Below are 15,202 nucleotides of genomic sequence, written 5' to 3'. Positions count from 1 at the left end.
ACTAACATGAGCTACACACTGGAGCAGAGTGTTAGAACTACAGTTCCTCTTCCGCCTGCTTCCCCATGCCACTCAGACGAGAATGCATCTGATGTCTGAGTCAAATGGACTCTCTTGTCTTACATGTCAGCAGTTCCTCTAAATCATGCTGCTTTTTGTTTCACATTTGCACTGCTATTTTATCCGCTTTACTTTTTCACAAAGTTTCTAGTTGCGTCTTTTTAAAAAAATTGTGATTAAAAGAATACTGCCCCTTTAACTCTGCTCTTGAAATTAGCCATCCATTTAGTTTGGTAATTTATTACATATCTCCTTCCTTCCTTCCTGGGAACATTATTTCCAGACCACTCTTTTCTTTCTGCAGTTCAGACAGATGATTCTTGAGGCATGCTGTATAGCTCTCCGCCTGTCACTTCCTTTCCCAGCTTTCCTGGGTTAGACTCACTGTTTTCTGGATTTGATGTCTTTGTCTTTCTTGTTTTATGCTCTTGTTCAGCTGAAGTACTTAACTCAGAAAGAATACATGAGAGGTCATCTTACTTTGCCCTCTTTTGCTTTATGGTCTGAATGAATACAGAATTTAAATTTATTGGCCCTTAAAACTTTGAAGGAATTGATATATTGGCTTCAAGCATCCATTTTTGCTAATAAGATAATCTGACGCCAGTTTCTCATTTTTTTTTATAGCTGACTAACTTGGAGTTTTGTTTTTTGGCTTGATTTATTTCCTTTTCTGGGAGCGTATAGTATGTTCTCTTTATCTTTGGTGCATTGAGATTTTGTAAGACTGGGTTTTTTTTTAATTCAATACACTGTGTGCTTTTGTACACAGTTTTGATTTGAAGTCTTACATCATTCTTCTGCTCTGTACATTTTTTTCTATTATTTCTTTTGATAATTTCCTGCCCTCCATTTCCTTTATTTCCTCTTACCGAAAATCCTGTTAGGCATTAGACTTTCTAGATTGAGCCTAGGGGTTTGTCCTGTTCTCTCCCTTTTTCCATGTATGTCATTTTTTTGTTCTATAGCCTGGCAGATTGTCTTAACTTTGTCTTCCAGACTGTCTAGTGAAGGTTTTAATTTTGGCAATCGTATTTTTAATTCTTTTCCCCTCTGGTTCCCTGGTTATTTCATTTCCATAGCATCTTGCTCTTGCTGTATGGAGGCCAAATTGGGTAGACTTTCTCTGACACACTAATTAGAATTGTTTTAAAAATTATCTCTTGACCCTTACATGATCTCATTTCTTCTGGGATCTGGTTCTGGCTGTTTATTTTGGTCATTCTTTTTCAGGCTGCTGGCTCTCTCCTAATGTCTGGTGAATGTTAGCTCATTTGTATTTAAAAATGAAGAACCAGGCTGATAGTCTGGTGAGCTGATGTGGGTTTTGCCCGCCATCCATTGGTAGGTCCGCTTCCATAATGGCCCCTCTCCTGGGGGTTTGCGGTTTGACTGGCACTCTGGAGGCACCAGCACATATTCTGGAGCCCGCACGCTCTCTAGGCCACCGTAGCTCATGTGCCTGATCTGGCCCACTTCCTTTTGTATGACCTATGACCTAAGAATGGTTTTTGCATTTTTAAAGGGTTGTTGAAAAAAGAAAAATAAAAGAAATTAAGACTATGAAAGAGAGACTGGATATGGCCTGCAATGCCTAAAATATTTACTGTCAACCATTTACAGAAAAATTTGCCTACCCCTGCCCGGTCCATAGTTTCATGTCTATGGAGGACAGCCTTCCTGTTTACACCTGGCATTAAAATCCTGCCCCTGGGATGAGGGTGTGGCTTTGGGTGGAGCCCTTTAGTTGATTCCAACTTCCAGCATTTCCCTTCCTATCCTCTGTCCCTGCTTATTTGGAGCCTAGATCCTCTGCTGAGTCCCTTGGCGAGGCTGGCAGTCACCTCCATGTAGCCCATTGGATGCTCCAGGCTGCAGTTCCCTTCAGTGTCCACTCAGCAATTAACATGCTGTCCCCCACTTCCCAATTCTGGGAAATGAGTTGCAATCTCAGTCTCATTCTCTGCTGCCGCCTGACTCTTGTTCTCATCTCTGTTATGGGTTTGTTCCCTTTTGTACTTCATAACTGCCATTGCAGTGGGTTTCTGAGATAGTCTGAGAGCCACCATTAAAGAGAAGTTGGGGGCCTTGCATGTATGTCTATGTATGCTGGGTGGGGGCTCTGTAGGTATAGGTAGCTTAGACCGTAGAGAAGTTACCCCATTGAGGCCAAACCCAAGTAGAGCAGGTCTTGGTGGGCTGAGACAGACACCTCAGTTTCTCCCTAACTCTCCTGCACAGAGAGATTCCTAGATGTTCAAGCACAGGCACAGGAGGTGGGGTGTAACTGAGACAGGGCCAGATCCATAAGATTGTGACCGCTGTGTCTCTTTGACCTAGCATTTCTACTTCCAGGTATCTGACTTAGACAGTGGCTCATCACTTGTACAAAGGGCTGCAAGAATGTTCATTGTAGCATCATTTGCAATATAAAAAAATAAAAGCAAACTAGGTGACCCTGTGTGGGAGGGAGTTTAATAAGGCACAGTGCATTCATAACGTGGGCTACGCCACAGTTACTACCCAGGAGGAAAAAGACCTGTATGGGCTATCAGGGGACATCTCAGAGGTCACAGATAACCCTTGATGGATCATCCCACCTGGGCTTAAAAAAAGAAAAGACCTTTACTTAGATCTGTTCATATGCATGTAAACTCATTGAAGAGAAGACTAGAACTAATGCATACCCAACTATTATTAGCATTGACTTGAATGAAAGGACTGGGAGTTAGACTTCTGAAACATGTGAGCATATATTCATGTGATGGTTAGATAGATGACTATCTCTTAGGATGTTAACCTCATCACCACGCAAACAAAACAAAGAGGCAGATCATAAGACTAGCCGGACGGGGCCTCTGTCTGCCTCCTTCACAGCCTGAATGAGCCTTTTGTGGGGCTTGTCAGTTGATCAAGAAATGCTGCCTATCCCCAGGATACATGGGCCCCAAACTTCTGGTGATTTCTGCCTCCCTACAGAGACATGCCTGTGAGGTGCTAGCAGCCGTGGCAGGGTGCACGTTGGGAGCTGGTGGGTTGGGGTGTGCAGAGGTGGCTCCCCCCACACCTGGAGCCGGGGCAGCCTCCTGGGCTCGGCTGGGCTTGGTGACCGCAGGGTAGAAGTAGAAGGGGTATCCAGGTGGGGGCGACAGTGTGGACAGAGCTGTAGGGGCTCCTAGCATGAGCTGGGCTTTGAAATGGGCTCTGTTACCAGGGCAGGAGAAAAGGTGAGGGAGCCCGCAGAAGAGGCAGGGCTTTTTGCGGCCTTGTTGAGGCCTCCTAAAAATGGCAGATTTCTATCTGCTTTTTTCCCTGGCCGCTTCACAGCTCCTGACACCAGTGAGCCAGGGTCCCCTCCAGAGCTTGTAAGGACAGTGGAATAGCAACGAACAGAAGTTTCCAGACAGAACGGTCCCTCCCACCTGAGTAAAACTCTCGACCTGGGTTCTGCCTTTCTCTTGGCTGCCAACTGGCCCACGCTCTCCGTCCGCTGCCCCCTCAGCCCAGCGAGCCCTTGAGTCCTGCCTCCTCGGTGGCCCCGTCTCGGCCCTTCACAGCTGAGAGCAGAGGCTCTCAGGTCAGGGCTCCGTTCAGACTCCTGACTGCCACGGGGCCGGGAGGAGCCCTTCCACTCAGAGCCCATTTAGGCGCGTACTGCCCTGAGCCACTGAGTTGTCGGCGCCACCCCGAGTGCCCTCTCCCCGTCTCAGATGGGCAGTGTCCCAAGATGCTATGGCAGTTCTCAGGCTCGAGTCAGCAGGAAAGCGGCTTACTCAGGACCAGCGGGTGAAGGCAGAAATGCCCACAGGATGACTGGGTCTGCTGTGGCTCTGGCTGCCGGCCTGGGCTCCCTTTTGTTGTCCTCTTCTGACCGAGTTCTTAGTGGTAACCTGGAATTCCGCCAGTCCTGGGCCCCTCTCAGTAGGGGACGTGTCCTGTGCCTTTGGCCTCCTCCCTTCCTCCAGCACACAGTGTGGCAGTGTCCTTTGATGTCGCACTGAGACTTGGCACCTCTGCTCCCTTCAGAACGAATTAAGGAAATACCTTGGGCAGGAAGTTGAGAGAGAGGCCAAATCTTGGAACTCCTGAGGGCTCTGCCTAATAGCTTTTTTGTCTGGTCTGCCCAACCCCAGCATAGTTTCTTCCTGTGTGTGGGGAAGTGGGGGGTCCCTTAGCTCTGAGGCCAGGACTGTCAGCTAGCAGCTTCGTTATCTCATTGACATCAGTTCTTGATCCTTCTGTTCATATGAACTTTGTGAAGTGCCACAGCCCCACAGCCACCCTACAGGAGTATTTCCCATTCCTAAAAGACCACTGCTCTCATTGAGACAGGCAATTAGCAGTTTGGAGGTTTGCTATGCAGTGAGTGGTTGAAGCCTCCAGTAGGATTCTGACCACACCCTCAGCTCTGTTTATCCTTGACCAGAGTTCCCAGCATGCCTGCCGCGTGGGACAGTGACCCCTCCTCTGTAGCCCCCTACCCTCTCTCCCTGGCCACCATGGGGCCAGGACTGAGGAGTGTCACCGAGCTAGGGGAGATTGCGAAGAAGAGGACAGAAAATGCAACGCCCAGGGAGCCCCTTCACCAGCCTCTGCCTTGCTAGCCCTTTTCTCAGAGCCCTTCAGTGGAGCACATTGCCAGCCTGAGTCATCTGCCCTGTCACCGTGTGGCTTTGCTTGTTTTCTGTGGTGGGCAGTGGTGGGTGGGCTTCCCAATCAGATCGTGCTTTGCTCTTCTCCTCCGCTCCCCTCGGCCTGCACATCTGGGTCACATAAGTTGAAACTGGCTCATCATATGAAAGGAGAGCTAAAGCCACAGATTGAGCCATAGAAATGACCTCATCGTGTAGAAGTCGTCAGTAATGGCTGGAAAGTAGTCTTGTTTGAACATGTGTATGGGAAGGAGAGCAGACTGTCTGTGGTTTGCATTTTCATGTTCATGTGCAGCAGCATTTTCCTGGGGATTTGGCTAAGCTGGCTTTGGCAGAGAGCACGAAAGGCAGCTGCTCTTGCCTCGCCATAGTCTGCCTCCCACTTCTAAAAGCACTTGGGCTTTCACGTCTGGGTAGGGGACAGGGGGTGTCTTTGTTAATTGCAGAAGGCCTTTCAGGAGACCCCAAGGGCCATGACAGGCAGGACAGAGCTGTCCTAGCCAGGAGCACACCAGCTTGCTCATCTGAGCTGCAGAAAGAAGGAACATTCATGTGCTGGGCTGCTGTTCATCTGGGATGCACTGATGTAACCATTCTTGCTGCCAGAACATCCCTGTAGATAAAAAGCTCCTGCTCCAAGCTCCTCAACGCTGCCACCCAGCACCAGGTCCCGCTTTTCAGATCCCTCCCCAGACATCCTTGCCCAGGATCCAGCCCTGTCATATTTGGTGGGAGGCAGGAGGGCCGGTACCAACATAAGTCAAAACAGCCATTGTTGCCTGTCATGGTCAGGGTCGGCTTCAGTGTGTGCTCCCCACAGAGCCTGTGCCAGGCCAGCGTCTGGCTGCAGGGCATGCTGGTGATGGTGCTCCTCAGACAGCTCCCCAGAGCTGAGGCAGGCAGGCCTCAACTTCACCACACCCCTGGGAGCATTGCAATAAGTGTCCCTGTTGTTGGTCTGCTCCTCTGACATCCTCCCAGACCTCCCAGGCTGCAGCCCCATCTCTCTGGTGCCCTTTGATGCTGCTGATAGCTGCTTATGTGCCTTCAGGAAGCATTGGAAGTCACGTTTCTCCTGTCTGTTAGGGCTGCTTTTTGGACAACAGGTCAGCAGCACAGGGTTCTTAGTAAAAGGCCTACAGAAGAGAAGGCCAATGTCCTGATTGTGTTGGGGTGATCTTCAAGCGAGTGTGTTCTCATCTATAAGAGAGGGAACTGCTGGGCCTTTCAGTCTTGAAAATCACGTTCTTCACTCCTGGAAAACTGTCTTATTTCTTTGATCACTTTCTTCCCCATTTTCTCCCTGTGGCGCTGGGAAAGCTACATGGCATAGAGCAGCCAGGACTGCATGGGTTCAGATCTTAGCTCCACTGCTGACTAGCTTTGTGTCTTCAGGCAAATTACTTAGCCTCTCTGGGGCTCAGCTTTATGAGTGGCTTATTTTTCCATTTTTAATTCTTTGTTGCACAAGTGATCCATATGTGTTTTAGAAAGTGTAATAACTATCCCCCCAAAAAACTTAATTAAAAAAATTAAATTACATGTAACTCCACTGCCTAGAGATAAGCTCTCAACTTCTCAGAATATGTCCTGAATTTCAGCCTTTTTTTCCTGTGTGTGCTCAGGTGTATGCAGTGTGCATGCACAGTCTTTTAAAAATAAAATGGCATAATATGTATTTGATTCTATAAACTCCATTGTGAGGGCCTAATATGTGTCAGGTGCTGTGTTAGCCACTGCACACCCCATACAAAAGAAAGTGTGCTCTCAAGGAGCTTGTCTCCATTTAGAGGAGATGAACCATAAAAAAACAAGTACATAGATCTAGTTTCAATAAACAGCTAAGAAGAAAAATAAAGCATTATAAAGGAGATAGAGAACATGGCCTTCCAGTTAAAGGGATGCAGCTTGCCCAACTGCTTCCTTTAAAACCCTCATTAAGATGGCATTAAGAAATTTTAAAGGAATTACCTTTCAAAATAACCCATAAAGACTAGAGGAAGGGAGAGGAGGTACCCCTAGGAAGCCAAGGAGGAGTAACTGACTGATTGAGTAGGAAACCCTGAATGGGCAGAGGAGAAATCTGAGCAGCCATCCTCCAGTCCCCTTTCCCACATGACATAACTGGTACCTGCTCCTTCTCAAGATTGAGTCTCAAGAGCGTCTAGAGATTCTAGGTGCAGTTGAGGTTTGGGGCATGGTACTGGACTGTACTGGGAGTAAGTGAAGTTTACATGTTCAGTGCTGAGTGACCCTATTCTGTCCCCTCTCCCCACCCCCTGGCCTCCAGCTGCTTCTCTTTCTTGTCACTCTGAATGCTGTGAACCAGGCTTACACCTCCATGTATAACACTGGAAGGGTCAGCGAAGGAGAATCTGAGCAGCCCAGGTGAACACACTTAACCTCGTGGGGGTTCTGTCCTGCAAAAGATAGAGCAGATCATCCTAAAGTGAAGGTGCAGGTGAACACACTTCTGTCCACAGAGCTTCTCATCAGCTTTTTGGTGCCTCTTTCTCAACTGTGATTGGTTGAGCAAAAGTGGGCAGACTTTTGAGTAAAGCCTTAGTTGAAAAAGAAAAGACAAGAACAAGGCACTCGGAGGAAACAAACTATGCAGGGTGAAGGAATTTTCAAGAACTATTGTTAATCTCAGATAAATTACGGTATATCAAATGCATAAGAATGAGATACTATCAATAAGGAATGTTTTTAAAGTCTTAAAAATTAAAAACCTTACAGAAATGAAAAATTTCAATGGAAGAGTAGAAGATTAAGTTGAAGAAAACTTCCTTAAAAGTAGAGCAAAAAGGCACAGAGATAGGAAATGGGAGAGAGAAAAAAACATGAATTGAAGAAGCCGAATCTCCATATAGGTACTCCAGAAAGAAAGGGAGGGAGAAAATGGGGAAGAAAGTGATCAAAGAAATAAGACAGTTTTCCAGGAGTGAAGAACCTGATTTTCAAGATTGAAAGGCCCAGCAGTTCCCTCTCTTATAGATGAGAACACACTCGCTTGAAGATCACCCCAACATAATCAGGACATTGGGGAGAGCAACAGAAAAACAGGTCAATATAAAAAATTGGGTAGCAGAATGACCTAGACTTGTCAACAGCAGCATTGCATTCGAGCGGCTCACAGAGCAACACTTTCCGATTTTGAGGATCGTTGCTTTCCGTCCTGTAATTCTTTGCCAGACTCTTCAGTGTGACAGTGGAATTAGACATTTTCAAATACTTAGATGTCTTTGAACTCCTTTCCCTTGCACCATATCTCTAGAGGCAATTTGAGCTTGCACTTTCACACTGTGGTTCTTGACCTGTGGTCTCCCTGGCCCAGTGGCAGCAGCCGCATGTGGGAACTTGTTAGAAATGCAGATTACTGGGCCACACCCCAGACATCTTCAGTGAGGTGGTTCTGATACACACTAAGTTTGAGAACCACTGTTTTGGCAAAATGAGGACATAAACATGAAAGAGGAAGATTGTGGATCTAGGAAACAAGGTACTTAGAACAAAAGAGATTGGGAAGGAGCCCCCGGGTGATTGTGTGCAGAGCTCCCAGGTGCATCGGGGCACCTGCAGAGGCTCCGGGCAAATGGATTGCTCATGTGTCTAATGAGTTTTAACATCAAGAAGAAGTTTATATAAACAGGGAAGTGGATGTGGGACTGAATTAGTGGTAAATTTATAAAATAAGCAAATAAAGTAATTATTAACTCCATATACCAAAAATTGCACTGAAAAGGAAAAATCATCATAGCTTGCTATTCAGCAGTGAATAACATTCACATTGTAATAGTGTTAATGTTGAATACTGACTTATCCAAAATTGTGAGTTGGTTGTTTTGTGAGGATAAGGGGTTAAAAGTGTGTGAGTGTGCACGCACACCCATGCATGCTCATGCATGCACCTTCTTTTGGTAGAGAGCTGGTAAGAAAGCTATATCTTTATCTTCCATAATGGACGGTTAATAAATAGTAGTAAAACTGAAATGTCAAGGAGGAACAAGATTTGTAATTTAAAACAGTTAAAGTACACAACCAAAGAAATGGCTAGAAGAGTTTCAAGTGCTATGCAGGGAGGTGCAGGAAATTTGAAAGCAAGTTCCCTTGAATCTTTAACCTATGTGCAAACAGACCTTGAATTAAAGTAAAACCATTGAAGAAGCATGACTGGTAGAGAGGCTTTAAAAATAGTATCAAGGAAGTCCTCTCTAATATATTGTGAACATTTTTAAGGGATGGGTTTGAGATCATTCCAAGCCATTCTAAGAATGCCAGCAGGAGGGCTGGGGTGAGAAGTTCCTTGTTGTTTTTCTAGCCACAAGGAAAAGCTGCTGGCCAGGGAGGTGCCTGGTTCTGCTCACCCATGGCAGGTGGCCCCTTAAGTCAGTTCTGCTAAATATGAGTTGGCAGAGAGGGTACCAACAGGTCATCAAGCCTCACTTGCTGACCTGTGGTGCTGACACCATGGTGCCATTGCTGAAGCCCAGCCTTGAGCCAAATGGAGCTGTGAGACCAAGGTTTCCACAAGTGTGAAACAGGATCATAATTATACCCGCCCCACGTTGGTTGTGAGGAGTGAGTGAGTTAGCATACACCTAGGTCTTAGTGCCTGGCATGTCTGTTAGCAATTAGTGCTGAGGGTCCAGAGGGTATCGACACTTTTTAAAAAAATTTACTTTGAAAAAAGTCTCAAACCTAGGGAAAAGTTGGAAGAATAGTACAGCGAACTCCCTTACAAAAGCCCTTCACCTGTTAGCATTTTGCCACGTTTGCTTTTTCTCTCTCCACATGTACATATGATAATAGTTTGTTACTATTATTACTGAAAAGTAAGTTGCAGACATAACCCTTCCCTGCTAAGTACTTATGTGTGTGTCTCCCAGGAACTAGAGTAAAATGATCAACTTTAAGAGATTTCACATTTATACAAACCTGTTTTGTAATGTAGGAACCATCACCAAATTCTACCCCTTGTTTCAGTACCATCTTCCCAGCGAGACCCTTCCCCATTCTGAGGTCCCTCTAGTCTGTAGCGTCCTTTACTTTGGAGCAGCCCTCCTTTCTTTGTCTTTCCTAACGTCAACACTTTGGAAGAGTTGTAAAGCCACTTGTGTAGAAATTCCCTGGCTTTGGGTTGGCTGGTATTTCCTCACGGTCAGCTTCAGGCTCTGTGTCTTTGGCCAGGATGTGGCAGCACATCCCCCAGGAAGGCACACGATGTCAGTCTGTCCTGGTGGGAGTGGTGGTCACTGTGGCCACTTAGTGTTTTCTCTTTGTCATTAATAAGTAATCTGTGGGGAGATGTTTTTGATACTGTGTGTGAATATCCTGTTTCCCAGCATATTTTCCCTTGACAGTTTGAGCATTTATTGGCCACTGACTCTTGATGAAACTCCTCGTGGAGGTCAGCTGCAGGTCAGCATCTTTACTGGCGTGCAGGTAAACACCAGAGTTCGCTGTTGACTGCCAGCGAGAAACTTAGCATTGGGAAATATATTGATTTTTATCAGAAAGGTTTTATTTCATTTGGGACAAAGTGCTCCTCCTAGGCTTAAGTCTGAAAAGGCCAGATTCATTAATTCACTTGTTCAGTTAAGGGTTTGTTGGGTGCTTACTGTATGCTCAATGCTATTCAGATAAAATGGATAGCATGTGAGGATAAGGGGTTGTGGATAAAATGATTAAAAAAATTTTTTTTTAAGGTGGACAAAATCCCTGTTGTCCTGGAAGGTACATTCTAATGGGAGAATCAGACAATAAATGTGCACTCCACTGCCAGGTGGGGACGAGGGAAGGAAGAGCAAGTGGGTGCAGGAGACAGACGGCGATGAGGGGAAGCGTGCCTCTGTAGCCAGGAGCTGACCGCTGGGCAGAGACCTGACTGAGTGACCCAGAGCGGTGACAGAATAGCCAGTGTGGGGCCTAGACATGTGGGTGACTGGAACTGTGAGGAGGTCAGTGTGGCTGCAGCAGGGACATGGAGGGGGAAGGGCGGTAAATGAAGCTGGAGGGGGCTGGACCAGGATGATGGAGGGCGGTGTAGGCCCGGATGGGAGCCAGTGGAGTCGCCCAGAATCGAGGGGGAGGACCCGACCCTGCAGCGTGTGGGAGCAGCCTGCCCCTGGCCGGGGGAGGGGGGGCCTTGATCTCCCAGACCCAGGCCCCGGGGAGTGACTGGCCCTGAGGGGGCCTCCCGAACCCAGCAGTGGGGTTTCTGCATCTGGGCAGGAGTTTCTCCAGAGAGGAGGAAGGAGGGCAGGAAGTGAGCAGTTGGAAGATGCCTTTTAATTTTCTCCCTGCTGCTCAGGGGGAAGGCAGGAGGGGGCTGGCTTGGTGAGGTGCCCGCTTCCCTAGCGCCCTGGGTGGCTGGGGCAGTCTGTGACAAGCCTTGGCAGCAACTTTCTGATCTGGAACTGCCAGGGAGCTCCAGGCTGTGAGCCCAGGGCTGGGTGGCTGTTGCCAACGGGGTAGGGAGGCTGTTCTCCAGCGTCAGCCCTGCCTCTGTCTCCGGCCCATCTCCATTGCGCTGGGGGTGCGCCACAGGCCCTGGCTTGCCTCCCCACTGCCCAGCCTGGCAACCAAAGTAACAACAAACAGAAGAATAAGGGCCAGCACTGGGGGCACTTCTGTGTCGGGCTGCTTCTGATGCCTCCCAGCTGCTGCTCGCTGAGTTCTCACACAGCCGCCTCCGTCAGGTCACTTCCCGAGGGTGACAGTGCAGGGCCAGTGTTGGAATCCAGACCAATTGGCACCAGAATCTGGCCACACCACAGAAAATCATGGAACTTCCCTAGAGAATACTGCAAGGGCCAAGGGGGTGCCATCTGACCTGTCTCAGGCGGTATCTTGCCTCTTGAGATGCTGGTGTGCCTGACCTCTGCCCTCAGGCCTATGACTCTGTGCCGTTAGAGAGTGGTCGGAGAAGCGAGGGCTGCTTTTGCTGCTGCCCAGAGGGTTGTGAGGTGGCTTTCCTGCCTCCCTTTCAGCGTCAGGTCCAGACATTCCCAGGGAGTGGGGTGACATCTGTTTAATTCCTGTAATGTCCCAGATGACATGTTTTGTTTTATGTTAACAACAGTTCGGTGGGACAGATTTTATGACCATCCTTTAACAGATGAGAAAACGGAGACTCTGAGACGTTAAATAACATGTCCAAGGTTGCACAGCCAGTCAGGGGAGTCTCGTGTCAGCTCGGGTCTGGAGCCCATGGCTCTGCCAGAGCTGAGGGCCCAGGGGCCTTTGAGCCTCACCGGAAGGATGTGCTTGGACCAGCACCTGGGTACGTACCCTCTGGGCTGTTGGAAGATGATGCTGGGCCTTTAGGCAGGTGTTGAAAGAGCTTTAGGGTAAGAAGACCTGAGTTCCAGCCTTGTCACTGTCACATCTCATGGCATGATAACTGGATACGTCTCAAATCCCAGTGAGCCCTTTTCCCTCACCTATGAAATGGGGCTTAAAATCACCCTTGTCCTCAGATAAGTATGAAAGTGCAGGTTGGGGGTTCTTAGCTGGGTCTGGGGTATGTGGTGAGTAGGGGAATTTCCTGGTCTGTTGGAATGTGCCTGTGGGGCTGCCTCTCTCTCGGGCCTCCCTGGGAGGACATATCTGATTCTAGAACGAGGGAGTTGGGGAGAACACGGGTCTTTGGAGAAGCATCCCAACTGATTTTAAAATACCATTTTCCTTTCCTGCGCTTATGATCTGTGTTGAAGTGCTGTATGTAAGTGTGAGAGTCGTGACACCAGTTGTATCAGATGTTACTTGAAATAAGCAAAAGGGCTTATCCAAAACCAGGTGGTGTTGGACCAGGACCCTAGCCTAAGTCTGTTTAGAAAACTTTAAGATTTCCATCTGATGAGATCCACTTGGGGTGATTTCACTCCCTGGGGGATGTTTGGCGATGTCTGGAGACATTTTTGGTTGTCATAGCTGGAGAGAGGGTTTTGCTGGCACCCCAGTAAAAGCCTGCGATGGTGCTAAGCATCCCGCAGTGGATGGGACAGCCTCCACAATGAGGAATGATCTAGACCCAAGTGGTGATGGTGCCAGGGCTGAGGAACCCTGGGTTAGAAACACCCGGCTCTCAGGGAGTACTGCTAAGTGCCAGACACTGTTCTGAGTGCTTCACAGGTATTAACTTGCTTAATCCTCCCCCCTCTGTGACAGGAGCTATTATTATCCTCAGTTGACAGATGGGGAGGTTAAATAAGGGCACTGGGGTCAGGGGCTCTGGGAAGGAGTGGGGCCAGGACTTGAGCTCAGACAGTCTGCACCAGAGTTTGTGCCTGTAACCGTTGTGCTGGGCAGCACTGCTGTACATTAAGGGAGGCTACTTGGCTTTAAACTGGATCTTCAGCTTTGGGTTCAGAAAGCTACATACCTAGAAATCTATGTGAGAAGTGTCAAAAACCTTTCGTTTCTGTGCCTAGAAAATAGAGGGGAGAGCTAGGGTTGTGTGGCGCCCAGTGGCCCATCAGTGAAAACCTTGTGCTGTCCAGGTTCTGAGTGTGGCTCACCTCATGAATGGAGTGGCATGAGGCACCTTGTGGGAGGGGAGCTCAGGTGAAGGAATCAAAGATGGGGCGGCGGTGTCTCCTTTCCATCCTGGGTACGAGAACGACACAGAATCGTGCAGAGTTGACTAACTTTGCGGTCCTGGGCCATGTTGTGTCATTGCAGAGGTAAAGACAACCGTGGTTTACCCTGCCACAGAGAAGCACCTGCAGAAGTATGTGCACCAGGACCTCCACCTGGTCCGAGAGACGGGAGGCGACTACAAAAGCATCACCTTACCCCACCTGGAGTCCCAGAGCCTCAGCATCCAGGTGACCGGTGCCGCTTCTCAAACCACCCAGAGGGTTCAGACACATAGAGTGCTGTCCCTGTGGCTGGTGTATCTTTCTCAAGCGTCTGTTGTGATCTTACCAGGGGCAGCACTGTCCCCAGGCTGTGGGAAGACAGCAGAGAGCACAGTGGAATCCTGCCTTCACCGAACAGACCTCGTGCAGGTGTCACACACAAACATATAAGTGACTGCAGATGACATGAGGGTGTGAGTGCTGTGGAGAAAAATCAGCATCATAAGTGGCATCGACAGCCCTGGGGTGAGGTGGTCAGTGTTTTCTTTAGGATGGTCAGAGAAGCCTTTGTGGATAAGGTATTGACCCTGGTCGTGGGCATGCTACTGAGGCTCTCTGGGAATGTCAAGGCAAGCTGTCCCATTGGAAGTATCTGTGTCTATTCTCTAATAGCCTGGAGACAGTCGCAGAATGTCTGGGCCCTCCCCAGGGGTCTGTGCCTGGGTGAAGACTAATGCTGGGTGAGGCCCACCCCAGTCTAGACTTTGTCCTGGTTTTGCCTGCAGCAAACCCATCTCCAGAAGTCAAGTCCCAGAGTAAACATTTCCCCTTCCCTTGTTCCCCCTGCACTCATTCCATAGAGGGAGGGCTCTCTTGTTCCTGGGGGCTCTGTGCAGGGCCTCCTCTCCCAAGAGGTTGTTCAAGGGCTGGCAGCGTCTTCTGAGCATCTTCAGCCACTGGGCCAGTTGCAAGGCTGTTTAGTTAAGGGATCCCGCCTTCTTGGGCCCAGGCCCAGCGCCAGCCAGAGCCACTGCCTGGAATTGGCCCCATGTGAATGCTTAGAGTTAAACATGATGGATGGATCGTGTTCTTGCTTACTCACGGGCTCTCACTGTCTCCATCTCTTTATCACTCACTCTTGTTCTCTTTGAGCATTTCTCACTTACTCTCCCCAAGATTCAGGTCACAGTGGCAGAGGGTGTCTAAAACGGGAAACTCAGAGCTGCTGCTCCCAGGCCCAGGAGAAGGGAGGGTGTCCTGGGTAAGGGGCACTGCAAAGTGAATTGTACTCAGGGAAAGTTAGGCAAGAGGCTGAGTGGGAGGCCCTGTGTTCTGGCAGGCCTCTGTCCCACTGGGGAAGACCTGCCCAGCTCTTAGTCACGATACCCCTATGCAGTATTTGCACAATGTCCCCCTGCCTCAAGCTGGTGTGATCATTTTAAGTCTCAGCACTTGCTCTGTCTTGTAAGTGGGAAGGAGATATGTCTCCATCTTCCTAGATAGCTTCTGCCATTCAGGATCCTAGAGGGATCTCCTGTAATCTGTGTCCTACTGCTCCAGTGTCACATACATGGGATTCAAGAGAGGGAGCCCTTAATTTAGTCAGTGTGAGTCGTATATGTACCTTATATAGCATTGTACAGTTCCTCTTGGAAAAGAATACAGCAGAATTCCACAGCTTATGCTTGACTTGAGCATTTATGTATTCTTCTTGGCTCTTTCTAGCAAGTTTACAAATACTTAGCTCAAGTGGGAGCAGTCATTGTACTTACTCACCATCTGCTGTGTACCAGGTCCTGTGGTAGGCCTGGAGGGTCAGCAAGATAAACACTGATCATACCCCCACAGTCTTACAGGGAAGCTAGACATGTAGTGTGATAACTGCAGTATAATGGGATAAGCACT

The 15,202-nt window shown here is 48.4% G+C and overlaps 1 protein-coding gene across 2 annotated transcripts in view; it reads left to right on the top strand.

Annotated features, from left to right (window-relative positions):
• DCPS (decapping enzyme, scavenger) overlaps positions 1 to 15,202 on the top strand; it is a 38,546-nt gene that overhangs the window by 8,526 nt on the left and 14,818 nt on the right. For both annotated transcript variants that reach the window (XR_012132642.1, XM_017663572.3), the window contains exon 3: positions 13,398 to 13,543. Coding sequence is in view for 1 of the 2 variants with exons in the window: in XM_017663572.3 (XP_017519061.2) it covers positions 13,398 to 13,543 (146 nt within the window). In the remaining variant the exon portion in view is untranslated. The remainder of the gene's footprint in view (positions 1 to 13,397; positions 13,544 to 15,202) is intronic.

The sequence above is a fragment of the Manis javanica genome, chromosome 6 (genome assembly GCF_040802235.1).
Source record: "Manis javanica isolate MJ-LG chromosome 6, MJ_LKY, whole genome shotgun sequence".
NCBI classification, from domain to species: domain Eukaryota; kingdom Metazoa; phylum Chordata; class Mammalia; order Pholidota; family Manidae; genus Manis; species Manis javanica.
Note: the sequence above shows the minus strand (reverse complement) of the source record. Positions and strands in the feature narration are given on the sequence as shown.